Source organism: Amblyomma mixtum, chromosome 1 (genome assembly GCF_055824585.1).
Source record: "Amblyomma mixtum isolate Tamu chromosome 1, ASM5582458v1, whole genome shotgun sequence".
NCBI lineage: Eukaryota > Metazoa > Arthropoda > Arachnida > Ixodida > Ixodidae > Amblyomma > Amblyomma mixtum.
In genome coordinates, this window is record NC_143012.1 from 189,360,943 (window position 1) to 189,387,169 (window position 26,227).

Sequence of the window (26,227 nt, forward strand, 5' to 3'; positions counted from 1 at the left end):
TTTTTTGATGGGCCGATGCGTACAATAACTCGAAAAATGTGTTTTGGAAAGGCCGCATTGCGTAAACTCGCGTACGTGTGTTGCCACAAATTTTGAAATGACATTTTCTCCATTCTTTTGCTCTCAGCTTTCCGCTGAAATGATGTTTTGAACATCACTCGTTGAACGGTATGAATGCCTTTGAGCCGAGCGACCTTGTCACTTCATTGCGGCTTTTTCAACGTCAAAAAAAAAAAAAAACAGACTGAACGATGATCTGAACGTAGGCTAGCTGGCTCATATCGCAAATATAACAAGAGCCAATGAGGGTCACCACACAAGAAGGAGACACCACGCGCGCGCGACTAACAACGCAGCCGCGTGTCCTGTACTGTGTGGTGTGCCTCAATAACGGTTGTCATATTTGAAAAAAAGTAACTTTTTTCAAGCACACTTGTTGGTCTAATCGTTTCCTCAAAGATACACAGCAAAATGCGCAGCTCCAAAAACGCGGCTCGTGCGATTCCATCGGTCTCTGTTATGATAGGCGCATATACTATGAAGCCCTTGGACGACGTCATCGACACTTCAGAAGGAGCGCTTCCTTTCAAACTTCAACATGCTGCCGAGGAAGAGCTAGGAGAAACTCCAGCGAGAAGAAGGAATTCTCTCGCAAAGCTGCGGCAGCTTCTCTCAGGTAAGAGAATAAGATATTGCGACCGTTTGCTTTGGGTGTTAAGTCTAGCGTGGTTGCCTTATCTTCGCACTCATCCAGTAGGCGCCAAAATTAACAGGATAGCACAAAATCACCAAAGCAAAGATTATTTTGGTTTTCGCCTCAATCGAAATAAAGCCGCCATGGCAGGGATCGAACCCGTGGCATTCGGGTAAGCCGCCGAACTCAATAACCACTGATCCACCAGGCTGTTAACAACAGAAAGAATACTTATTTGTTCATGTCATCTTTTATCTTACCCGACGGAGAAAGTGGAAGGAGAGTGTTTTTTTGCCTCTACTCAAGAAAAGTTAGGCAGCGGTTCAACACTGCCGAACCGAGTCTCACGTAGCGAAATTTGCATAAGCATGATTAAATATGGTTTATCGTTGGAACATTTTTTACTGTGTCTTAACTCCCCCCCCCCCCCCCCCCCCACTTCACAGCCGCTTATTCGACTTCATTGATTGGCTTGATGGATACAAAGACTCATCCATTGTCAGGCCCATACTAAAGACTAAGATTTTGACGCCGTTACCACAGTCCGACTAAGGGAACGTGGATATTGCACGCGCAGGAGGGTTGTTAAGAGCAAACATGAAAGTTTGCATAAGCACATGTGCACACGGCACATACACTGACAAACGGGTTATCGGTAAACTGTTGGTGAAACTATCTCGTAGCCGTGGCACTTACACTTAAACGAATAGCATGATTCCTCTTTCTGTGTGCAACGATGTTACTGTCAGAGTCGGTGGTAGAAGTAGTTGAGACCGATGTGTCACCGATGGCTTGCCTTCGTCGCTTGTCCGCCTATTTAAGCCGTCTTTTGGCAAGTCGCTCTTCTCGTTTTTCTGGAGTTTCTGCTGCTTGTTTAGCCTAGCCAGTCTAACTTTTTCATTAAAGGGCCCACTCCAAGGCGAGCAATGTCTCCCAGTTGGTCAGAAGCGGCTTGCCGCAATGTTAGAAGGTGTAGTTTACTATACGTGCGCTCCTAAGCACGCTATCTTTCCTCCATAGCGTCTAAGGCAAGCTCTGGTTATATATACCCCTTACCAGAGGTCGCAGCGGTGGAGTCGCATGACACAGTGATTACCACGTGGTTTTCTTACTGCATCTGCCGACAACCTGCAAGGTCAAAATTCAAGATCAAAGTTCAAGATACAAGTTTAAGGTAAAATGTCAAGGGCAAAGGTCAGAGTTCAATTTAAAGGGCGGTACACTAAATGGACCACACATGGTTAGGTGTATGTGCATACCAACACTAGCAATGACTTGTCGCAAGGTCGTTTCAAAGTCACTCGGAGGCTCACGATGAAATGCATCTCAGCTTTAGCAGTGTAGCTTTCGCTACAAAACTTTCCGCTTTGCTATCAATGCTCACCAACCCTCCCCCCCCCCCCCATCATGTTAAGAACAGTTCACAGAACAACACAAATAATAACTGCGCGAGGACAAATAATAGCAGTTATGAAAGAATATCGGTCAAAGAAATTAGATTAGATAAGATGGCAAATGCGAGCATATGTCTAAGGCTAAAGAAATGGGCACGGACAGGACATGTGATATACAGAAATGGTTGCAGGTGGCCTGTTGAGAGTATAAGCGGATGACAAGACAAAAGCAACAAAACAGAAGTTGAGGGCCAATCACATGAAGTTACAAGTTTCATAAATTTGCACAATTAATGTATCTCAGCTGGCACAGGAGATGAAAAGTTGCAGGTGATGGGGAAGCGTTTTAGTCTTGAGATGATTGGAACTGACCTTCCGCTGTCGATGTAATGTCGATGAAATGCAGAAGTGCTCGACTAGTGAGATTTTGTTGTTAACAACATAGGCCGCTGTTGTCAACCATTGAAAGACCTTATTTCACTTCACTTTTTCATCCCGTTAAAAACTCAATTCAACCATAAACTGAAAAGGTTTTGCCATTTTAAAGCAGCTTGATTTTCAGAGAATTCTTGCACAATTCGAATCCATCTATTTTCGTTGGCAATAATTGCAATAATTTCCTCTTTAAAGAACACGATCCTTTTATCTCCGGAAAGTAGCGTTATTGTGACAAAATGTGTCATAGCACAAAACGAAAACGGCACCCAAAATTTCGACAGTAACTTTTTCCTTCAATTCACGCCTAGTACATACCACCACATGAGGGCTGAAGGTCAGCTTCTGATGGATTTGTTCAGCCATCCTTCTTTCAAGGATTCTTGGTACAAGAAGTTTATTATGTCTTGGCTTCTTTTCTATATCTTTAGTAAACCTGCCCATCTTTATCTGATTTGATTTGTACTGCCCATGAATTTCCTCATCATATGCCAGGCGTAAAGCCGCCATACTTGCAGGCGCGCCCACGGAAGTACTCGCAGTATCAAAACTGATATGTCGCCGCGAAACCATTACTAAAATAGTTGAATAGTTTTCTTCTCTTCGTGAGCGATAACTTGATTTTTTTACCCGCAGAGCAAGATGGCTGAAAAAAGCCAGCTGTACATCTCAGAAGCTGCGAAATTCGGCTACGATATCAATGCATCGACCTAGCTGGAAGAGCACCAGATTTTTATGGGATCGATTGATCACCACGGCAGCCGGATTTTAGCGGTGGTGAAATGCGAAAACCAACTTACGTTGTGTAAGCTCAGTGCACACAGTGAACCACATGCTATTGAAATAATTCCGCAGCCCAGCACTGGGGCGTCTATCGGGGCCCAATGTGGAGATTAATTACGTTAAAAGCCACGTACAGCATACCAAATGCCTCCGATTGAAAGAGATTCATAAATTATGAATGAAGAAATGTTCCTTTGTTACGCTCCCATCTGGTAAAATGTTTTAGAGGAATCTATCAAGGTGAAGTAAATTTCTAATAAGGGATCAACTTACTGATTGGCATCAACCCATGTGCAGCCCACGGCTACAAAGGAAAGCTATGCAGCTTCCACAAAAAATCCATAGTAAAGAACATTTCGTCCTGGTCCGGGGTTCCAACCCAGGACCACCGCTTCACCGGAGCAGTCACTGGTAAACAAGCTGATATGTAAAGTCTCTTCGATCGAAACAATTCTCCTGGCATTCCCAGTGATTTGCCAAGCTATCACAATGAAAGGTGAGCGTTCACACATCAATTATCTTCACAGTTTAGAAACCTTCGGCATGTAGACTAATATAGTCGACATTAATTGTAAGACAGTAGTGCGGATCTCTTTGAAAGCGGCGGGATCTGATTTTCATGGTGCGAGCATGTGAGTGCGAGCGCAAGCGAAACAATAAGAGAATGTAAAAGTTTTTTTTTTCTTTTACATCGAGAGGCTATTGTAGAGTTGTTACGTCGAATGAACCGCAGGGGCTGTATTCTGTAACGGTCTATTTCTCGTCCATATCGATTTTTTCTCTGTAATTACTCGCTTCTCCAATGAGCCGACGTACAAATCACATACTGCTGGGAGCTGGCATGTAATAGGCGCCATCAGGGGAGTGTGCCGCAAACCGGTCGTCTGATCAGGTGCGATAAGCCGGTCGCGGGAGACTGCAAAGTTGACGTCCCTATTTAGTTCCTTATAAAATATGAAATACATTATAAATTTGTCTTATAAAAAAAGAACCTTGTGAGTACCCGGCCGAAACGATGCATTCCGTGCAAGGGAGAAAGTGAAATGTGATACGCTATGAACACTTGCGCAAAGGTCCTTTAGCGCCTGAGCTGGCGCTTAACGACTTTGAAAGAGGAGTCTTGAGGAAATATGGCGACTTATGGTGGCCACATGCACCACGAATACACCATTGATAGTGATTCCTAACAGGCGTTGAGCTGTGAGAGCAATGTCTTTAAGGCCACCAAGGAGGGGGAGGGGGGAAGGCGGTTGAGCGCCTATATTGCAAACGGAAATAGTTTTAACGTCGCTTCGAATATCAAATGTATTTCTGCGACCTTAGAAACCAACGCACACAAAGAGCAAGAGGACGGGACGTGCTAAGGGGCGGAGTTCAACTCATCGTTTCTTCTCGCCTTTTGGCTATCTTTGTTTATACGCCCGCTAAAACGCATTCTACTTTGAGCTCTCAACTAAAGCGCCTGTCTGTGATAAATAAATCGATAAATAACTCCACGACACTGTGATAGAATGCCTGCGAAGCTTTCAAGTTTCATTTTTGTTAATTTTTTATTAAGTGCCGCTACTCCGCAGCAGCTGCTAGCTGTAATCGCGAGGCGGTTGTCTCCAGTAGGCATTATTAACCCCAGATTCGTCATTTTTCCAGTCATGGCAGCACCGGTCTCTGTTCCATCCATTTAGTGTGAAGATGGCTGTTAACCATGAGTATTGTATTCTCACATCTCTGGGCGAGGATGTTGTGCGTATCACGATTATGAGAATTCTTAGTGGGCGACCGCGAAAACAGAAAGGTATTTACATCCTCTCTATAAGCTTTTATGCAGCACTGCACACTCTATTGTAAGAATTTCTTTTCTTTTTTGTTGTTCATTTCCAATTTTCGCTTAGTTTTCCCTGCGTGCACCGGATTTTTATGCAGAGCTGAAGCGCATTAGGATGACGCTTAACTTTTTGAGGGGCACGCTGGGAGGCAGTATGGAAACAAACACATCACAAAATACAACATCAATAAAACTTCCTGTTGGGCGAGTTGGTAGTTCATCTTGAAGTAGAAATGTTATAGCGCAAACAAAGACAAGGACAGAGAGAGACTTGTGTGTGCGTTTCGTCTGTCTTGTCCGTGTGTTTGTCTGCGCTATAACACTTCTACTTCAAGATACAGCATCAAACGTGCATGAGACTTAGCTGGGTGCTTCACCAAAATTGAGTAAGCTCTTGGATATATGGAGACACTCAATTTGAGGATGGAACATAGCGCGCATTGTCTGGTCAATTAGACATCTTAGAGTGTTTTTCTACCTTAATGCTAATAACAAACTAATTTCATCAACTAACTGGTAATGTTTTGAATTCCGGAGAAGCCTTTAAGCTAGAAAGTTCCGGAGCGTCTTGGCAGCCATTCATTTTAGGAAGCTTGACACATTTGATGCTTTTTTGTCCTGTGTTAAAAAAAAAACCTAGAAAAATATGAAGCTCATGGGGAAACGGCGCATGTCCAGTGCGCGCCCTCATAAAATCAAGTTCGGTTGACTTGGTTTGGTGGGGTTTAAGGGCGTTTAATGTTCCAAACCGACTCAGGGTCAGAGGGACGCCATAGTGGAGGGCTCCGGATAATTTCGTCCGTGTGGGATTCTTTGACGTGCTCTGACATCGTAAAGTACACGGGCCTCTAGCATTGCGCCGCCACCGAAATGCGACCTCTACTGTCGGATTCAACCCGCGGCTTTCGGTTCAGCAGCCGAGCACCATAACCACTGGGTCACCGCATCGGCGCTCAGAAAAGCAGCTCATTATATTTTTTCGCTCTTGGCTTCGTTTGCTGCGCTCGAAACTAGATAGGCCAACGAGGTACTCGCAATTCGTGTAATTGCTGCAGGTAACCCGGTTCACATGCTCCGATTAAAGCAACTCCAGTGACGTATCGCTCAAGCGGTAAGCCAGTGTTTTAGCTAAACCGCCGCACGATGCCGACAGTCTGTGATGGTGCCACTGCTTGGCTCGACCTTACAGTGATGGTGACTCTGGAATTTTTCAAACGGCAAGCACTCAATGCCACAAGAGCAATTCGCTCACGAAGCTGATCATTTGAGAGAGCCGATAAGGCCGTGCGCAAGCCGATTATTACGTGAATATTACTTTATATCTTGCATCCGTTGGCAAAACGCAATTGTTAATTATAACACGATGAAAACTACCAAATTATTAGTCGTTATGCTGGACTATCTACGCCTTTCCAAGCGAGTCTTGCCAAGGCTGAAAACGTCAGCCATTAAGCACCTGAACTTATCTAGCACAAAAATATCATGGTTTCGTCTAGTGAGTAGCGAGCGATTAGATTTACGTTTCATATTTTTTCACTGAATTCGCGTATTTTGGCAATACTTACGTGGGGCAACCAGCATACAAAATATGTCCGCTGGTGCACGCACAGACCGGCAGCTCGAAAGAGAGTTGCACATCGGCAGTCATTTTCGCGCAGTTTGCGCCAAAAGTGTATCTTGCTATTGGATGGCCCGGAGACAATGATTTACTCTCATGACGACTTAGCTAACTAGCCTCAATTTTATTTTTCGCATGCAGCCCATTTTCTCGTAAATGCTGGAAGAATCATTTTCTCATAGACATCAACCACATAGCCAGGCGTAAACAATATGGAGGAAAAAACGGCTTTCGGCTGAGCAATGATGGCATTCTACACGTGTTTTCCCAACGACAGCAAAGAGAGAAAAACGCAGTTGCTTTTGAAGGCCACTCGGTGGGTCCTCCATTACCCGAAGGACGCGAGTGGCGAGCGCTGTACGGGAAGGATACTTCGCACATGTCTATCGTTTTCCGTCATGAGCGGCGTGTATGCTCGGAAGTTCTCTGAGGATGTCTTCGCCATGCCGGAAGGCTTCCTTCCTTTCAAACTGCAACGCATCGCAGAAGATCAGCTCAGAGAAACTCTGGTACGAAGAAGGGAATCGCTTGCAAAACTGCGGGAGTTGTTAACAGGTGAGAGACATGGCAGCATGAAAGTGTGACCGTTCCCGAACAAGTGCTTAGCTGCGTGTTGCCATGGCCTTTTTCAAAATAATTCAGCAGGCGTCGCAAGTGAAGGAGGTGTATTTATTGCTTACCTCAGGACTCTGAACAAATATCTTCCTGTAGCCTTACATAACTGGCAAAGTTAAACGCTAGCTGGGGCAAGCAAACGCTCAGCAATGGGGAGAACGGGCTTTTCATGGAATTGGTATGAGGTGAGCAATGGGACTCTTGTGTTTTTAAGGCGAAAGCCTTTAATGGCTCATACTGTCGTGACCAAGACGTGTTAGCAAATTTATCTGAGTGTCAGATTGGTCGAAATGGTCGTGACGTCACTGCGCGCGAATTTTGATGGGTGTCCACCGAAATATGTGAGACAGTTACTGCGTAATTTCCTTTCCTTTAATACAATTTTCATTTTCTTCATTACGGCCTCTCTTTGCCTTTCTCCTTTCACTCCACTTCCTCCTTTCCTGTACGGTGCGGTTCAGGTGTCCACCGAGATGACAGAGAATTACAGCGCCATTTCTTTTCCTCAAAAAGCGTGGCGTTCAAGGACAACGCATCGCGCCGAACGGGTGGTGGCGTTCCGTGGACACCCTCGCAACGCTACAACACGCTGTCGCGTTCGACTCCTAACGGCAAAAATTAGGCGTCATTATTTCGCAGTTAATTAATGCACCAACAGAATTTGAAGTGAACAATCGCGTAGCAGAATGCAGCACTCAGGCTTTCGCCTTTCGTCACTTTAGCCACTAAAGTTCCTCTTAATTTTTACATTTCAGTGCTCACAAACCCGGAAACTGCAGTGACTTCGGCGCTACTAATGGTCGTGCCATTACCAATCGAGAATTTTTAAGGCTAACTTTAGACAAAAGGACATGAAATGCTTGCGGACAACCAACCCGCGCTGCAATTACTCCTTTTGTTTTTATGATCGTTGAAGAATGACGAGCATTGTATGCGACGGGTGACTCTAAAAGCAGCATTGCGACAAATTCCCTTCAACAGGGGCTGAAGGAGTAAAGCAACCAGAAAAGTGAATGACACGTTTTGGAATGTGGTGACATATTTAGTTAAGAACCGCGCATAAGGACTAGTTTTCTGGCTCGAAGGCGCGCAGTCAATCCCGTCCACCTTCTCCAGGATGTAGAACCCGAGTTCTCGGGATCAGCAGCTGAGAGCGCTAACAAATGATCCACTTAGACGGGCCGGCATCGAGATTCGAGGCACCCTTGAGGCAGTGAGCTCGCAACAGTTCTCGGAATCCTGACGCGATTGAGAAAAGTGTGAAGTGCAGGTGAACAATGCTTTGCCGCATTAAAGCCTGGACGGCCGCATTCTAGCGATAGCGAACAAAATTCACAGTAACCGATCCCATACTACTTTTAAAAACGCACAGACTACCGCTATTGTTAGCAGTAAGCGTAACTAACTACTCGTGCTGTCGCTTTTCTAGAGGAAAGTGAGAGTCTCAATGCGAGAATGGACACCGCCTTCCTTCTGCGCTTCCTACGTACGCGGAAGTACAACGTCCCGGCGGCCATGGACACCATCAAGAACTATTACCGGAACCGAATCGCAACCGGGCCTGTCTACCGAGACTTCTATCCATCGAAGGTGTCGTCAGCAACACGCAAAATCATGATGGTTCTACCGGAGAACGACGTCCATGGTCGGCCCATTTTTCTCTTCAAAATCGGTGGGTACTCTCTAATAGAATTTTCTACTCCCAAGAGCTTAAGAACTGGAGAGAGAGGGACAGAGAAAAGCTTTATAACTGGATCAGCATGCACTTTCATAGTATAAGTATACAATGAAGAGCCTAAGGCAAGACTAAGTAATTAGGGCTGTTTATTTAAATGTATTGACAACCCTGAGAACATTTCACACCAACAAACTTGCTCTAGCTGATTTTTGATTGTGCAAACTAAACTTCATCTACACCTGTGTCTTAAGCAGGCAAAAAAGAGGGGAGGGAAGAGGGGTACAGTTTAGACGAGCGCATCGTTAGCACTTCCTAACAGTGACTTGTCCATTAAAGGGCTGTTGCAAAAGGAGACAGACGACTCCACAAATTCAGTCTATCGTATTCTTGGAATAGTAATTGTATTTATGAGACACTATCAGAACCAGCCTGACGACACCCATTGTAGGGAAGTGACCTCTCTCGTATCTTTTAATTAACCTATCGTGTGCCACCTGAAGTCACCCCATCCCCAGAGATTTCTTAATCTCATCCGCCCACACAACATTCTGGCGCCCTATGCTATGCTTTTCTTCTCTTGAAATACACTCTGTTACCGTTAAAGATCATTGGTTACCTTGCCTTCGCATAACATGCCCTATCCAAGCCCATTTCTTCCTCTTGATCTTCACTAGAAAACCATTGACCCCGTTTTGTACCCTGACCCATTCTTCCCTCTTCCTGTCTCTAAGGTTACATCTGCTATTTTCCTTCCCATAGGACGCTACATTGTCCTCAGTTTCAGCTGAATTCTTTTCGCTAGCCTCCATGTTTCTGCCCCATGTGTGAGTACTGGTAAGGTATTGCTCTTATATACTGGGGGGGGGGGGAGGGGTTAACGTCTCGAAGCAACTCAGACTATGAGGGACGCCGTAGTGAAGGGCTCCGGAAATTTCGACCACCTGAGGTTCTTTAACGTGCACTGACATCGCACAGCACAGGGGCCTATACTTTCCACTTGAGGGATATTGGCAAAGTGTCATACATGATTTGAGATAAGCTGCCATATGAGCTCCATTCTTATTATTCTAGTTATTTCACTCTCCTGATCAGGATCGGCGGTCACTACCTGCCCTAAGCAGACTTATTTCCTTACTACTTCCAGCACCTCGATACCAATTGTAAACTGCTATATAACTTATGATTAAACATACTCGCAACTTATCATACTGAGCCTTCGGAAACCACGGTTCCGTGCCAAGATCATTATAACAGACTTATAAATGTGCTGCAGGGCAATCACTTCTAGAATGGCTTGTGTTCTGTCAAACATACTTAAGCCAGACATGCTCACCATATTCCTGCAATTTTTTTTTGTATGGTAAGTGTCAACCTGCGACGTGTCTCTTACGGTTTAATTTTTTGTCTTTAACTTTATTCTCTTTCCTCGCGTTCTAATTGCATATAACAGAAAGAATGACCAATTTGGTGCTACTCGGCAGGCGCCTGTGCACTTTACCGTTCATTCTCCTGCGGCCACTTGGTAGTAGTAGTAACTGGTACGGTAGGATCAGTTGGCTTTTGTACCACTAATGAGGAATAGTATACATATGCAGACATATGCGTTAAGAGCCACAGTTTAATATCTTTACAGTATATGCACTTCCAAAATTAGACGAAACCTAGTGACGTCACTCCACTCATCCCTCACGCACACGCTCGGACACACAATCGCGCAGATCGGTTCCAGCCCGTTTCTCCCTGCAGCTCTGGGACGCACAGGTGGCGTCCTCGTTTGTATAAAAGCCTGCACTCACGCACTTAGCAAGAAAAAGCATACTCAGACATACAGAAACACGCCCACACCGCCGCAAAAGACTGTTTGCCGCTTGCCATTCTTGTTTCCTTTCACTACCTCTCAGCCATCGGAACACGGTTTCTTGCACGTGTGTCGTCCCATAGGCGGCTGCAGAAGTGCGACGGCACCAGGCTGGTGTCAGTGAAGGTTGCGAAAATTCTCTATATGTACGCACTGTGAAAATTCATAAATTTCACTCCTCTCGAGAGTGAGACACCAAAACACAATCACCCCTTTACACTGAAATTAGAGAAAGGGATCTAATCCGTTCGTCTCCTTATGGCTTATTGCGTCACCTCTGGATTAAGTTTGTTCATTCCGGGTTTATTACCGCGCACTCGCATCGCACAGCAGATGGGCGTTTTTGAATTTCTTCCGTAATGATATGCGGCCACCGTGGACAGCATTAGATAAAGCTGCTTCGAATATGAACGAATTGGCCCCCATCATTGCCACCATCGCTTAAACACCTGTAGTCATTATTATTATCATCATAGAAAAGTTATCCGTGGCTCCTAGGTGTGTCTTCGTTTGGTTAGGAGAAACGCTGCGTGCTCATGATACTCTACCCATAACGTCTCTCGCAAATAGTTTCTTTCTTTATACTCATTTATGCTGGGACAGATTGAACTAGCCTTTGACGTGCAACTCAAGGTATGTTATAATTATCGCAAGTCGTTATATTTAATGTATTCCTTAAACCGCACCCCCGGCAGAACTCCCTACTTTTTTAATACCTACCACAGAGTAGAAGTTTAAGCATTCAAGTTAATGCTGCTAGAATGCCGTGCTTACGTTCATAATGCGCCTCAAAAAATTAAAAAAAACGCGATATTTATCGTGTGCGGACGCTTTTAATACGAGGGGGTACCCAAAAGAAACCGGACTAAATTTTTTGGTCAGCAAAGCTTCTGTGGTGCCGCGTTTTGCCACTAGGAGCGCATAGAACGAACATTCCAGAGTCAGTAAGCCGAGTGCCGTCGTTGAAGGAGGTCAGAATAGTTTAGGCAGAGTTTTAGAGTGACGACTGTTTTGTGCGAATGTCGTTTTTGCAATGGCTGATTTTCGTGAACAGCGTGCGCCGGTGATATTCTGATTTTTGCTCGGAAAAAGTTGAATGGAAACTCTTGAAATATTAAGAAAGACGTACAAGGACGATGCTATGGGGACAACTCAAGTGTTCCTGAATTGAATCCTGAATCAAAGCAACAATCATGCCAATGGAAAACTTCAAATTCACCTCGCCTCAAGAAAGCTCGTCAGGTGAAACCAAACCTCAAAACAATGCTGATTTGTTTTTTCGACGTTAGAGGAGTCGTCCATTGAGAATTTGTTCCGCATGGTCAGACAGTTAGCCAGGCTTTCTACTTGGATGTTTTGAAAAGATTGGGCAACAGTGTGCGGTAGAAGCGGCTAGATTTGTGGCGGTCGGGTGACTGGTTTTTCCATCATGGCAACGCCCCTGCTCACACAGCCCTGTCTCTACGACAATTTTGGACCAAAAATGGCATGGCCCCTATTCCTCAACCCTCATACTCTCCCGACCTTGCCCCGTGCTACTTTCTTTGTTTCCTAGAAGTCAAAAATAGGTGAATGGAAAGCGTTTCGCTGATGTTGCTTAGGTGAAGAAAAAAACGACGGAGGCACTGTCAAGCACCACAAAAGATGAATTTAAACAATGTTTTGAAAAATGGAATGAAGGATTCGACAAGCGTATCATTGCAAGTGGGGAATACTTTGAAGGAGATTGAAGGTCTCTGCTTAAAATGTGAACAAATAAGTTCAAACAAAAATAAGTCCGGTTTCTTTTGGGTACCCCCTCGTAATGCTCCCTACAAAATACATTATTCCCTACGCTATGATTACTATCACGCGCTTCAATAAGCCTTGATGTCGTGACCAAGACAGAGTCATTCGCTCTTCCGCTTTCAGTATTTCATTAGCAACATGAAAGTCTTGCTCAGTAGCAAAAGTGCTTGCCTTCTCCTTGGTCTTCTATATATAATGCTTAAAACTGCAGGAATGTTCTCTATTTAGAGGCTTATTGGCAATCTTTGCAATTATTAATTCAGATTTCTTCGTAAGGCAATTTGAAACAGCGCACTCAACGCTAGGTAAATCATCATCATCATCCTGAGTATGCCCACTGCAGGACAAAGGCCTCTTCCATATCTGGTAAATTAAAACTGTAATGTGCCAGCAGCAGCTACCCTATGCCCAAAACGTCTTAATCTCATCCGTCCATCTACCTTTCTGCCGACCCCTGCTGTGCTTGCCTTCTCTTGGAATCCACTCCGTTACCCTTAAGGACCGTTGGTAATCTAGCCTTTGCATTACATGCCCTGCCCAAGCCCATTTCTTCATCTTTATTTCGACTAGGATGTCCTCAACTCGTGTTTGATCCCTGAACAACTCTGCCTTCTTCTGTCTCTTGAGAGAGAGAGAGAGAAAACTTTATTACAGCAGGAATTCGGGGCACACCCCAGGGTCCCCACACGACCTCACTGCACTCAAGTGTTTATGTTCCTAAGTTTCACAACACTGGCAGCCCGGCCGGTGGCGGTGGTCTGCACGGCCGGGTCCTCCGAGCGCAGCAGGGTCTCCCAGTCCTCCCACGTCTTCAGGTTCTCTAGGTCCTGCGGGGTAGGGTCCGCCGGGCAGGGGGAAAGGATGTGCAGGGAATAGGCTAATGGTTCTGGGCATAGGGTGCATGCCGGATTGGGGAAGGAGGGATGATAGTGGGCTAGAGTAAGGGGTGAGGGGAGAGAGTGTGTCTGTAGTCTGCACCAGAGTGTTGCTTGTTTGTTATCTAGGGAGGGGTGCGGCGGGGGGTAGAGCTGGCGTGAGGCTCTGTAGGCCTGCGTCAGCTCGCTGAATGAGTGCATGCGCTCCTTCGTGAATCCCCGATCCGAGGCCACCTGAGCCTGGTCTAAAGAACCTCGGGCTAAAAGGTTGGCGGCCTCGTTCCCGGGATTCCCGGAGTGCGCAGGCACCCTTGTAAGCTCCACTTGGCGGGGTGGGGGTGCATCGGGTGAGTACAGTATGTCAAAAGCAGGAACATGGAGTCAGCCTCGAGCAAAATTTAGAATCGCAGCTTTAGAGTCACTTAAATAGTACCGGGCTTCCGTGCGGGTGATAGCAAGTGCAATGGCGGCTTCCTCTGCAGCCTCTAGGGAGGTGTCTGGAGGGAGATGTAGTGTGAGGAGGGTGGATAATGTTTCTTGACGTTAAAGCTATTTTTCTTTGCTTAGCTCGCTGAGCAGTCCAACTTAAGCTGAACCCTTTTGTTGCGGAATCAACACTACGCTAGATGTGAGTGATTTCGGAGAGGCCCGGAGAGCTCCAACTTCGCGCATGCGCGAAGAGCGAGTGTCAGACAGTTACTGCGTAATTTCCTTTCCTCAAATACAATTTTCATTTTCTTCATTACTGCCCCCTTTCTCTTTCTTCTTTCACTCCAACTTCCCCCCTTCCTGTACGGTGCGGTTCAGGGGCCCACCGAGATGGCAGAGAATTACTGCGGCATTTCCTTTTCTCAAAAAGTGTTGCGTTCAAAGGGCAAGGCATCGCGCTGAATCGGTGCTGGCGTTCCTTGGATTCCCTGGCAGCCCTACAACGCGCTGTCGTGTTCCACTCCTAAAGGCGAATCTTAAATGTCATTAATTAGCTATTAGCCTTTAGTCAAAAAACAGTGATTAGCCATTAATTAGTAATTTGTCATTACTTAGTAATAAGATACAGCCTGCCCCTTACCTATTTGGAGTAATTTACAGATCTCTGTCACTTAGAATGCTTCATGTAACATGCACTGACAAACAACGGAAGAGGTCCGTTTTGTAGCAGTAGCTGCACTACGCCAGCCGCCTCGTCTCTTCAGCATGGTCGCACTTTGGCCGTGGTCGCACCTCGGTGGACACCCGAACCGCACTGTACGGGAAGGGGGGAAGTGGGAGTGGAACAAAAAAGAGAAAGAAGGGCCGAGAATGAAGAAAATGAGAATTGTATTTGAAGAAAGGAAGTTACACAGTAACTGTCTCACATATCTCGGTGGACACCTGTCATCTGTTTGAAGATGAAGGGAGGAAGAGGGAGTGAAAGAGGAAACAGAAAGAGGGGCCGTAATGAAGAAAATGAATTTGAGGAATGGAAATACGCAGTAGCACAACCACGTCCAGGGACAAACCCGCCGCGGTGGCTCAGTGGTAAGGCGCTCGTCTACCGAGCCGGAGTACCCGCACGCGAACCCGACCGCGGCGGCCGCGTTTCGACGGCGGCGAACCGCAAGGGGCGCCCGTGTGCTGTGCGATGTCAGTGCACGTTAAAGATCCCCAGGTGGCCGAAATTGTTCCGGAGACCTCCACTATGGCACCTCTTTCTCTCCTTCTTCTTTCACTCCCACCTTCCTCTCTTCCCTTACGGCCCGGTTCCGGTGGCCGCCGATATAAGTGAGACAGATACTGCGCCATTTCCTTTCCTCAAAAACCAATTTATTTACTATTACGAATATGAAGAAGGAACGCCCGGCTAAACGCAGTGGCGAAAGATTGACTTTGCTATTCGACTCAGCGAGTTCCACTTGGCCAGCTGTAGCTATCGCGTCACTCCAGGTTTAACTACATTGAATAGATTGGGGCGACCTAGAAGGAAATAAAAATAATAAGCCCCTGCCAGCACCACATACGTACAACAAGCTTAATCCCATTCGAAAATAAAAGAATAGGTCGGTGGGCAAATGGTAATTTTACAGGTTTAACCACAGCTAAAGCACAGTAAACTTATTCTGCCAGTTGGAGATCCAGTACTTGTACGCAAAAGCTTTTAAAAATGAATGGCTGGGTAGCCGCCACTAACTGGTCGTTATTTTCTTCTCACTTATGCCACATGTGGTGGTGGTGAAAACCATTTATCGTGCATTAAATTTTTACAGAGAGGTGATTGGGGTAGGCCCTATTGCCCCTTTCCCCTAACAATACTAGGTGGAGCTCCTATTCCGGGGCCCCATTGGCAAGCACGGCCGCCCGCGTCCGGTGAACCAACGCCTTTTGGGTCTTTAGGTCCTGACAGCCGAGCAGGGCTGCCTCCCAGTCCTCTCTGGTGGGTTGGGGTTGGGGGGGATAGATGTGTTTGATTGATACGCCCAAACCATGTGGAAGGTGTCAGAGACGTCCCCACAGAACTGGCACGTGCCATCAAAGGATGTATTGAAATGTTTAAGTACCGCCGGGCACAGTACAGTGTTAGTCAGAATTTTGATGATGAGGCGCTCGTCAGCGCGATTCAGTCCCTTACAAGGGGCCGGGTAGCGCCGGTGCTCCTCCTTGTAGTAATCGGTGATGTGTTTGAATGTAAGGGCCAGATTGTCTGATTGGGAGTAGGCTTCCAAGGACAGGAAGATAGCCCGGGGAGAGAGTGCGCGGGTGGCCTGATCGGCCTGATCGTATCCTTGGAGTCCAGGGAAGACCATAGCGGTCGTCGCCAGGCGCGCGCGGAAGCGTTGGATCGATACTATGGTAACCACATGTGGAAATCATGGGTTCGGCAACTACCATTACTAATAAATTAAGAAGTAATCTGGCACTGGGTAGCCATGATTTAGAAATGGACGCAATTTTCTGTCTTTGTTTTCTAGCCGTATGGCTGCGCTTGGGTATATGCTAATAAGTAGTTAGTCCGTGATTATTTGTAGTCTTGGGATAATGTGCAAAAATAAGCTACTGCCATCATCGAACAGATATGCCTTTCTGGCCGCCCGCGTGTCGTAGGTGAATCAGATAGTTCTCCGTCTAGCCGTTACCCCCTATCGCTAAGGGCATTGGGCGTAACACCCCGAACTTTGCAGAAAGCTCAAACTTTCCTGTCACGCTGGCGATTTAAGCTGCATTTAGACATGCAAAAATGCCGCCTGAGAATGGAAAAGAATGCGGCCGCTTCCAACCCCCAGGGGGCGGCGCACTCCGTGTTCGTATGTTCCTAGGCTGGGTCCCTGATATATGTGGATTTATCAAACATGCAGTGCAGCTTAATGAAGTAATAGCGGTAAGTTTGGCACCAGGAAATTTCTCCTGCTCTTCGCCGCTGAACATCCCCGTGAAGGGATAGTGTACTGCGCAAGTTTCTTGTCCCCTACCCCCTCCGCATAACCCACCAAACAAATCTGCCAAAACGCATAAGTGGCAACCTCGGCATGGGCTAGGCGGGATGATTTAGTAACCTCATGGCGCAGGTGCCAACAGAGGGTGCGTAACGGGTCAACGCGCCTTGTTTATAGACTGAAGCATGCCTCATACATATTCGTCTTTGAACATATGTCTCATACCTCGCTGCGACTAAGAGGCCAAGCTTCCTCCGAGAGACACGGCTGCTGCCAACTCAGTAAGAAAATCAATCGCAACTTCTAGGAAGCAAGGCTACACAAATTCGGCACCAAGTATTGGTCCGAGACGCAGTTCATTTTTTTTCCTGTATCTTGTTTTTCAGGTTCGTGGGAGCTCACAGAAACTTCGTTTGTCGAAATGCATCGGGCAGTCATGATATGCCTCGAGTACATAGCAAAGGACCCGATAACACAAACACTGGGGATGATCATGTTATTCGACTACGCTGGCTTGACAGCAGAAAATGTGCTGGCCATCGACGTGGGGCTCATCAAAAGAGGCTTCGAGTATTTGCAGGTATGCGTGCGGCCTTTGAATACTTCTGCCCACAGCGCGCTTAGCACATGAAGCGTATTTTGTTATCTTTCGATTAGATTTCCTTTCGCTTGGCAGTGGCGTCAGTAGTGGCGAAAGCAACTGAAGGAAGGCTAGCAAACAACCAAGCAGAGGCAGGGCCTCTCTGGAAGCAGCGGCGCTGCTATAGGCTGTACCACTCCTGCCTCCAGAGCGGCCTTCCCCGCACCGCACAGCCAGGTCACAATCCTGGCTGAATTTCAGCTCACTTTATCGAAAAGGTACATTTACACCATTGAGCTGCTCGGCACGTCGGTGTGAGTAGCAATTCCTTTCGGAAAGCAGCTGAGCGGTAAATTCCCTGGACAAATGGACCGCATCGCGACACTGAATCCTTTATACCGAGAGGAAAGATGACATGGGGCATCGGTGTGGACTTTCGAACAGACGTCGAAAGAAAATACGGGGGGCCTTCATCAGACCTCGCGCCAAGGATTCGAAGAGAATTGGAAAGTTAAAAGCGTAACGGATAAGTTTCGAGTAATTTTGCGCGTACAATATTTTTTTCATTCGAATAACAGGTTAGCAGAATATTCGAAACTCCGTAAGAAATTTTGAATATTCGCACACCCCTAGTACCTGGTGCTTCACTTGAGATTTTAGACATTGTTTAAAAAGGCTTTTCGACTTAGAAGAGCACTTTTTACGGCACAGCATTATCAGTGCTGTAGTACATCAGAATACAGCTAGGGAGTGCTAACTAGCAGGCTGGTTAAATAATACCGAATAATTCAGTTTTCAACTATTACTGTTCGGCTCCTTAATTAGTGAGAGGCGTGTACCCCACCGTTAGCAAATATCCATATCAGTTTTTAGAATTTCGAAGGCGCGATTAGCCTCGGCGCTAGCGCCGTACAAATTTTGGCTATTCCAACGAGTTATGTGGACTGGAGAGGTGGCTTTGCCTGCAAGCGCCTCAAAAGAGCATGTATTTAGGCGCGCTGTAGCCAGAATTTATTGGGCAACACCGCTTAGGGTAACCGTGTTTTCGAAATTCTAAAAACTGATATAGATACCACTTACCCTGGGCGAAACACCTGTCAATAATTAAGGAGCCTAAAAGTAATTGTGAAAAAGTTAACTATTGAACATTAGTTAACCGGCCTGCTAGACAGCATTCATTTGCTGTACTCTGATGTGCTACACCGCTGACAATGCTATGCCGAAATAGCGTTCGTCTAACTCAAAAAGTCAAATTTTAAAATTTGTGTAAAATCTGATGTGAAGCACCCGGTATATGACCCTTGCGAGATTCAGCATAATTTTTCATCCAGCGTACACACCTGTCAATTAACTGTAATGGCATTGCCTTTAATACGTTTGTACGTCTTTACGTGTGTCGAATGGCTCGAATTATGTTGCACACCTTACACGTTTTCTTAAGGAGCTTGTTAACGCAGCGAATTGCCCTTGTCCTCGGCTAGAGGAGTTAAGTCTGAGCTGACGGAGAAAAAAGAGTCGCTTTTGTTCCATCTGCAGCAGCCGCTAGTACAATCCCGCACCGCAAGGTGACAATCCTGGGTGAATTTCAGCTCACCTTAGCAAGAAGGTACATTTACACAATTGAGCTGCTCGGCATGTCGGTGAGAGTAGCAATTCCTTTCGGAAAGCGGAAGAGCGGTAAATTCCCTGCTCATTAGACCCTCCAAACAACTCGTCGGTGAATTGAAAACCACAATACAAAGCGACTATGAGGACCCGAAGTACATGAAATGAGTGTCTTTTCAAGAAAATACACAAAGCGTACCCACTGTGCAAAATTCTGCCATTCTAGCAGCAAATGAACGCTGTCTCTCCCACCACGCGACGACTGCAACGGCGTTACTGTCGGTTGTCGAAAGTATTATCAACGCTGGACGGCCCCGCTACATTTAGTTTCAGATGATGTTATTGCCCTGATAACAGAGGGCATCGTTGCAGCCACAAATCTAATTCGCCATTCTCTGTCTCGTAAGCTGTAGAGACCCCAGATAAAAATATTTTGTGTGTTATTGATTTGTGTGTGTGTGTGTGTGTGTGTGCGTGAGCATGAGTGTGCGTGCGTGTGTGTGCATGTGTTTGCTTGTGCACGCGTGCGTGTGAACGTGCGTGCGTGCGTGGTGTGTGTGCTTGTGCGTGTTTGCGTGCATGGTGTGTGTGCGCGCGTGTGTGTGTGCGTGCGTGGTGTTTGGCGTGTGTGTGTGCGCGCGCTCGCGTGCGTGCATGTGTATGTGCGTGTGTTTCTGGACTATGGCGTAGCAACACCAGTGTGGCCGGCCCCACAAAGTTTAGTTGGTGAAAAAATAATTTCCCTATTTACTCTTTTTGCATCGTAAGAGAACCCGCCTTTCTAGAGAAAATTCCCTTACATTGTTGTCAATGTGGACCTTCTGGTTTGGTGTCTCAATTCACGAAGGTTTCCTGCGCTTGATGCAAACATGTCTACTTCATGCAGCCTTCTTTTGTGATACCCTTAGAACGGCAAACATGCCCACTACAAGGAACGCATTAGGCTGGGCATCTATAATTTCATGTTTGGAGAAAAACCTGCAAAGATCTTTGCTCTTCTTTTCAGGATTGCATGCCCATGCGAATGAAGGGTATGTACGCCGTGAGGCAAGGACTAGCCTTCGACCTGATCTATACACTTGTGAGGCCCTTCCTCAAGAAGAAGCTTTTTGAACGGGTGAGTCACTAAGATGTTGCTAACCGGCCCGATGGTTGTTTCTGCGCCTGATAGAAGCAAACAGCCCGTATATAAAGTGCCCAAGTGTATTTCTCGCTCGCAGGTAAATATTATCGATGTCTTATTTTTGTTCACTAGTGCGAAGGAGATGTTAAGTCAAACTATCTTAGAAAACGTAACCGACATCTTTTTCACAAGTGCAAGAGAAAATGCAGGATGTTTCTGACAGATTGTAGAGGGAACCGCATGTGTACAGTGCCGTCATGTTGAATGCTAACAGTCTCTCTAGTGTTTAAGAGAGCGAGTAAGCGAAATTTGTTCAAGAAGAAAGACTGCGAGAATGCAAATATTAGAGCTAGCACCTGTCGTGAAATTACGCACGCTTTAATCAAAATGTATCAGAAAAAATCTTGCTTGCCTCTCGTTATTTCGGTATATAAGAGGAGTCGAAAGTATGCGTGGCACTGTTATAACAACGAATTTCACTTGACGCCTGTTAGTTCAAGGAACCAGCAACCGGTATAACATAGCGCTTCATAGAACGAGTTTCTTTTGCGCGTTTTCGTATTAGTGGGCTAATACTTCTGCGCTGCTATTGAGTCGTTAGCTGCCAAGCAGTCTTTAGGTTATATTTGTGCTTCACATGCATTCAAAAAGCAAACTAGATAGCTAGCTTAACAGTAGGGCGTTTTAGGCTGAATTTTCCAAGTATTTACTTTCTCTGCTTCACATGTGTCTCCTCTTACGCATTGTGGTTTTCTCCCAGGAACACAACTAACCCTTTTAATGCTTCAGAACGGACTATAGTTTCTTTTAAAAAAGGGGTTTCTAAGTGTACGCCACATAAAACCATAATTACGGCTCACTAAATTTACCAACTTCACTTCTACGTATAGAAAAATTATAACATTGGCAATGAACGCCACAAAATAACTTACAAATCCGGCTTTAGGCACTGCTCCAGTAGCTGCCGTCATGTGCTGTATTATCCTATATTTCTTAAAAAGCTTAAGATTTTCAACTAGAACCGAACCACCCCGAAATCAGTACTCAATAAATAATAACCCAATAGAAGTGGTTTCCCGTTATAAATATCTCGGCGTTTACCTGAATTCAAATCTAATCTGCAATACGCATATAGAGCACATAACTAACAAAGCATTCAAAAACTTGGTCCCCTGAAACGCCGCTTGGCTCTTGTTAACAGCGACACTAGATGTCACGCTTATATAACTCTTGCGAGACCTTCACTTGAATATGCTTCACTGATATGGCACCCTCACAAGCATAATCTCACTAATATTTCCGAATCCGTCCAGAACAAGGCTACAAGGTTTATCGCGTCATGCTACTCGCGTCATCAAAGTGTATCTGCATTGAAACATTCTTCGACGTTCAAACACTAGCCACACGCAGAAACCATGCTCGCGTATCATTTTGTTATCCTTTATATCATGGTGTCCTCTCCTTTTTTCAAGTTATTATCACACCTGCCCCCTATTTTTCATCTCGCTTAAACCATGCTCATAAAATCTGCCCAGTGTTCGCGCGCACAAAAATATACCAAAACTTACCTCTTGTTCTGGCGATAAATGAGTTGAATTCCTTGCAATCTAGCATTGTGTCAATACCGAAACTTGCCACTTTTTCAGTCTACCTTACTAACAATTCTTTCCACCAATAATATATTTAGCTGTTGTTTTTTGTGTTTGATATTAATTGTTGTTCAGTGCTCATTTTGGCATGGTTTGTACTTGTATTCTATATAATTATTTGGAATTTTTCTTGCCCTCTTTGCACGTGTATTTCTGCCTAATGTTTCTGCTCTTTTGTAAAACGTTTGAGCACGTTTGTATGTTTTTCATCACTCCCCCCTATATGTAATGCCCTGCTGGGGCGTTAAGGTATTCTCAATAAATAAATAAATTTATGTATCCGCCTCCAATGCATAGTTATCGAAGGCATAATTTTAAAAGCTTATGCCCACGTATTAGTCATACCATTTCTCACAGTGTCTGAGCGAGAAATTAAATGTAGACAACTTTCGACTACAATAAAACGAAACATGATACGAAACATTATCTGCTCATAACTACGCATGCGACACTCATGAACCCAGTGCTGGAAGCCAGGGGGCATTCGCAACTAAGAAGGGAGATTAAAAAATTGAGAATAACGCTTATAAAATTTCTCCTCTTGCAACGATATTCCTTTTTGTCAACTAAATAAGTAGGAACTAGGAAAACCTGCGCCTTAATCAGTGACGACGAACTAATTTAGAAGCGCAACTTCATAGTCATGCACAGTTTGGTCGTTTATTTATTTGCATATCTTTATACGCCTTTAAATTGTAGAGGGGAGGAGGGAAAAATCAGCAACGAGATCAAAAACGCCAGAGTATAAGATAGGGTGCCTTTTCAAGGAAATGTTGAATACACGTGTAAGAAAAATATTGGAATGGAAATACAAACACAGGAAAGAAACTGACTCATGAAAAATACACAAGAAAAATGCAAATTATTACTGAAAACAGCAACAAAACTTGCCCAAACCATACACAAAACTCAACATTGCGCGAGAAAATTGACTCTACTACTGTGATCTTTGCTCGTTTCGACAAGTGCGAACCGCGAGGGGTATTCAAAAACGTTTTGCGCATAGACTGTAAGTTTTTTGTTCGTCTATGGAAGTGAAAGATGTTTGCTTGGAGCTGGAGTTTTGCAATGTATTCTTTCCCAGAAGCCCACAACCACTTTGAAAGTAATGCGGTCTGTGGAAAGAAGACATTTCCAGACCTTCATTTTTCCATCATCTTCTGATTCTATATCGAATGCTGAGTGCGTAAACAATCCTACATATTAACAATACGTTAAAGACCAGAAGGGTACACTGAACATTTTACACGGGAATATGACTGATTCTGCAGTTTCGACCATACGGCGAAAACTTCGAGGAGCTCCACAAAGAGATACCAAGCCACGCTCTTCCCGAGGAGTACGGGGGAACGGCGCCACCACTCGACTTTGACGGATTCTGGGCCATGCTGGAGACCCACGAGGAAGAGTACCAAGAAGACAACAGCTACGGCTTTGTTAATACGAACAGCCTTGATTTCGCCACGCAAGAAGAGATTGACAAGGAAGTCACGTTTCTTTAATTGGTATCACAATATGGAGCACACGTGTTAAGAGAGCTTACTAGGTGCACCTAATGGCTACATTGATCATTTCCACGTCCGTATTTTTTAAATAAAAGCGTCATTATTAAGTATAGGACAATCAGTAATAACCGAGCAGACCCTGTGCATAGGGTACGAAATAAGGCAGTTTTTGGAAAGGTCTTAAATAAATAGTTACACTGGTACGCACGCTATCAGTTGACTGATAATGAACAATGTGCACAAAGTGCATAGACAGAAAGAACGTACGAGAACCAAAAAAGAATTACTCACGATCGCACCCACCACGCTGTTTTCATGCAGAACACAAGATGGCATCTCTCATCTTATTGCGCATTATCTTCTTACCTTTATCTGCATAAACTACATCGATACTCCATTCACTTTGCTTTGGGTTCCATAAAACTCACTCAACGTACTCCATCTAGGTTCGTCACTGCTTAAAGGCACCTTTTTTACCACCGCACCTGCTGCACGGAAGAAGCCGAAGTAAAACAGAATAGCATAGGGAGCCTGAACGAATGCAAAATTAAAATGTAATACCTATTTTCACTCAGATATGTTTTAAAGAGGTGTCTGTGGTGAACATGCCCGGCAACCGTGCGGTGGCTGCATTATTAGATACAAAAATAATGCGAAAACATCTAGTCCTATTAGACTAAAGGCGGCATCCATCGAGTCCATTGCACGATATTTGGATTATGTCAGAACGCCGGCGTAAGGGGTCACAACACACTAAAGCGAACGTACGTAGTCATGGGCGATGAAACGTGACCTATGAAGGTTATCGCTCATCACTCGTACTCAATCTACTTTGCAAGTAACCTAACATAAGCTGTTTACAGTTTGCACAAAGTATGCATATTCAGTCGTTGCGCAACCAAGCACACTCAACACTTTAACGCGTTGGCATTCACACGAGGAAGCAGTTTTACGTGTTTCTTCGGAATTTTAAACACATTTCATAGGCTCGTACTCAAAATAGAAATAAATTTCAGGAACAGATAGAATTAGGCACACAAAACCAATAGAAAAATTAAAGCCCTTCCGTTCCATTCCCCATAGAGACCGTCGAAGAGTGTTTCTACCAGTCTTCTTAACAAAGAGAAAGCCAATAACTGAGAATTTGTCTCTAAGGTTCCCCGTTCCGGCTTCTATATTGTGGCCGCGGTGATGTTATGTGTATTTTCTTTTGAAGTAATTGCTCGAAACACGCTGACTGACCGCTCGTTTTCAGCTGTGCTATTCCACAGTCTCTGCTGGCGACTTTTATAAAATCGACGTTACGCTTTGGCGGCGCCGCGCGCTAGACTAAAGGCGCGTTCACAGTTAAGCATTCGGCTGCGAGTGCCAGTGAAATCCACCGCCTCTGGACAAATTGCGTCCAAATACTCAGCGGAAAACCCGATTGGGTGCAGGACCGATTACTTCCGCTGAATGCTATCGGCCAATACGACAGCGAGTAGGAAGCTGCACTCCCGCAGTGACAAACATGGTGGCGCCCATCGAAGCGAACCCAATGCTTCGGACTCAATTCGCCGTTTTTGCAGTGCGTTCAATCGCCATAAATAGGGCACCATTATTTGTCTCATCTCCTCTATAAAGAAACGTATCAGGGATGCATTCAGTTTATTTTCGTTTCGATTGACGATTCAGCTGCTTCTAGGCTGAAGAGGGCCGTTGGTTAACTGATAAAAATTTTGGTGATGTTCTAATGCAGTTGGACAGAAGCTGCCGAGTGGAAGGTCTATTTTGCTTGGTTTATATTAGTTTACAGAAGTATGACGCGACGCACTTTACTTCGCCTGTTATGACCCCTTCTCTTCCGTCCTCTTTCGTCTGCGCGGCGAACTTCAAATGGTCTATAGGGTTTTAACGGACTTGCACAGAAGTTGTGTACCAACAGGTCTGTTTTGCTTAGTTTATCTTGGTTGACCTCGGTTTAGTTTTCTAGTTAGGTAGTAATCACTCAGCAGTAATCTTTATACGCATGCTACATTCGTCTACGATATCAGTTCATAGGAATATTAGTTGATAAAAACGGCGACAGGCAATGCATGACGCGAGAATGCCTTCCTGTTTAATGAGAGGCAAAGTTGTTTACTAAAAGTCGTATTGTCTTACTACCGAAAACTGACGATAAGTAAAAATTACGATTTGTAGATGGCTACAAACCTATCACTCTGAGTAATGTTGATTATAAGGTCTTCGATAAAGTCCTCTCAAATTAGCTACAGGTTGCAATTGCTACTTTGATTCGACCTCATCAAACACGTGGCTTGGACGACGTTAAATGCAATCTAATCTGCATATAGCGCGTACAGTGTTGCAGTACTGCAGTGACGCTCATGAACAATTAGCACCGCTGGAAATTGACTTGGCAAAGGCGTTCGACCGGGTTCAGAATTTTTTGTGGTTTATCAGCTTTTCGTCCGCGCTGATATGTGTATTCATCGGAGGTTCTCAACACGCCAAATACACATTTCGAAAGGCGGATAGATTCTTGTGACTGACCGGTTGTGAATGGGCTCTGCCTGGTGTCCATCATTCCCCACAATTCTCCCCTCTCGCTTGCGCTTCCCACACGTGGGTTTCGGCGCTCGCCGTGTTTTTTGATGTTCGTTTTTTTTTCAGACTCTGATCGTGTAGTCATACGCTTTCGGTTCTGATTGTAGATGGAAACCGAACGGGACACAGACTGAGCGTGATAAAAATCGTGGGTGGCGAGAGATACCAAGGGGCGTTGTGATGTGTGCGTCAGCACGAGCTTCATAAGGCAC

The 26,227-nt window shown here is 45.2% G+C and overlaps 1 protein-coding gene across 2 annotated transcripts; it reads left to right on the forward strand.

The window, feature by feature from the left end:
• The first annotated feature begins 359 nt into the window (after positions 1-359).
• On the forward strand, positions 360-24,314 carry LOC149370289 (alpha-tocopherol transfer protein-like). Of its 2 annotated transcripts, none has more exons than XM_089582956.1 (5): positions 360-676; positions 8,791-9,033; positions 17,354-17,547; positions 20,159-20,269; positions 23,196-24,314. In XM_089582956.1, the coding sequence occupies exons 1-5, from the start codon at positions 472-474 to the stop codon at positions 23,424-23,426; spliced, it is 984 nt and encodes a 327-aa protein (XP_089439082.1). In that variant the 5' UTR covers positions 360-471; the 3' UTR covers positions 23,427-24,314. The 2 variants fall into 2 exon arrangements, with proteins under 2 accessions (XP_089439082.1, XP_089439089.1); XM_089582963.1 differs by lacking the exon at positions 360-676 and adding an exon at positions 7,075-7,301.
• The last annotated feature ends 1,913 nt before the right edge of the window (positions 24,315-26,227 follow it).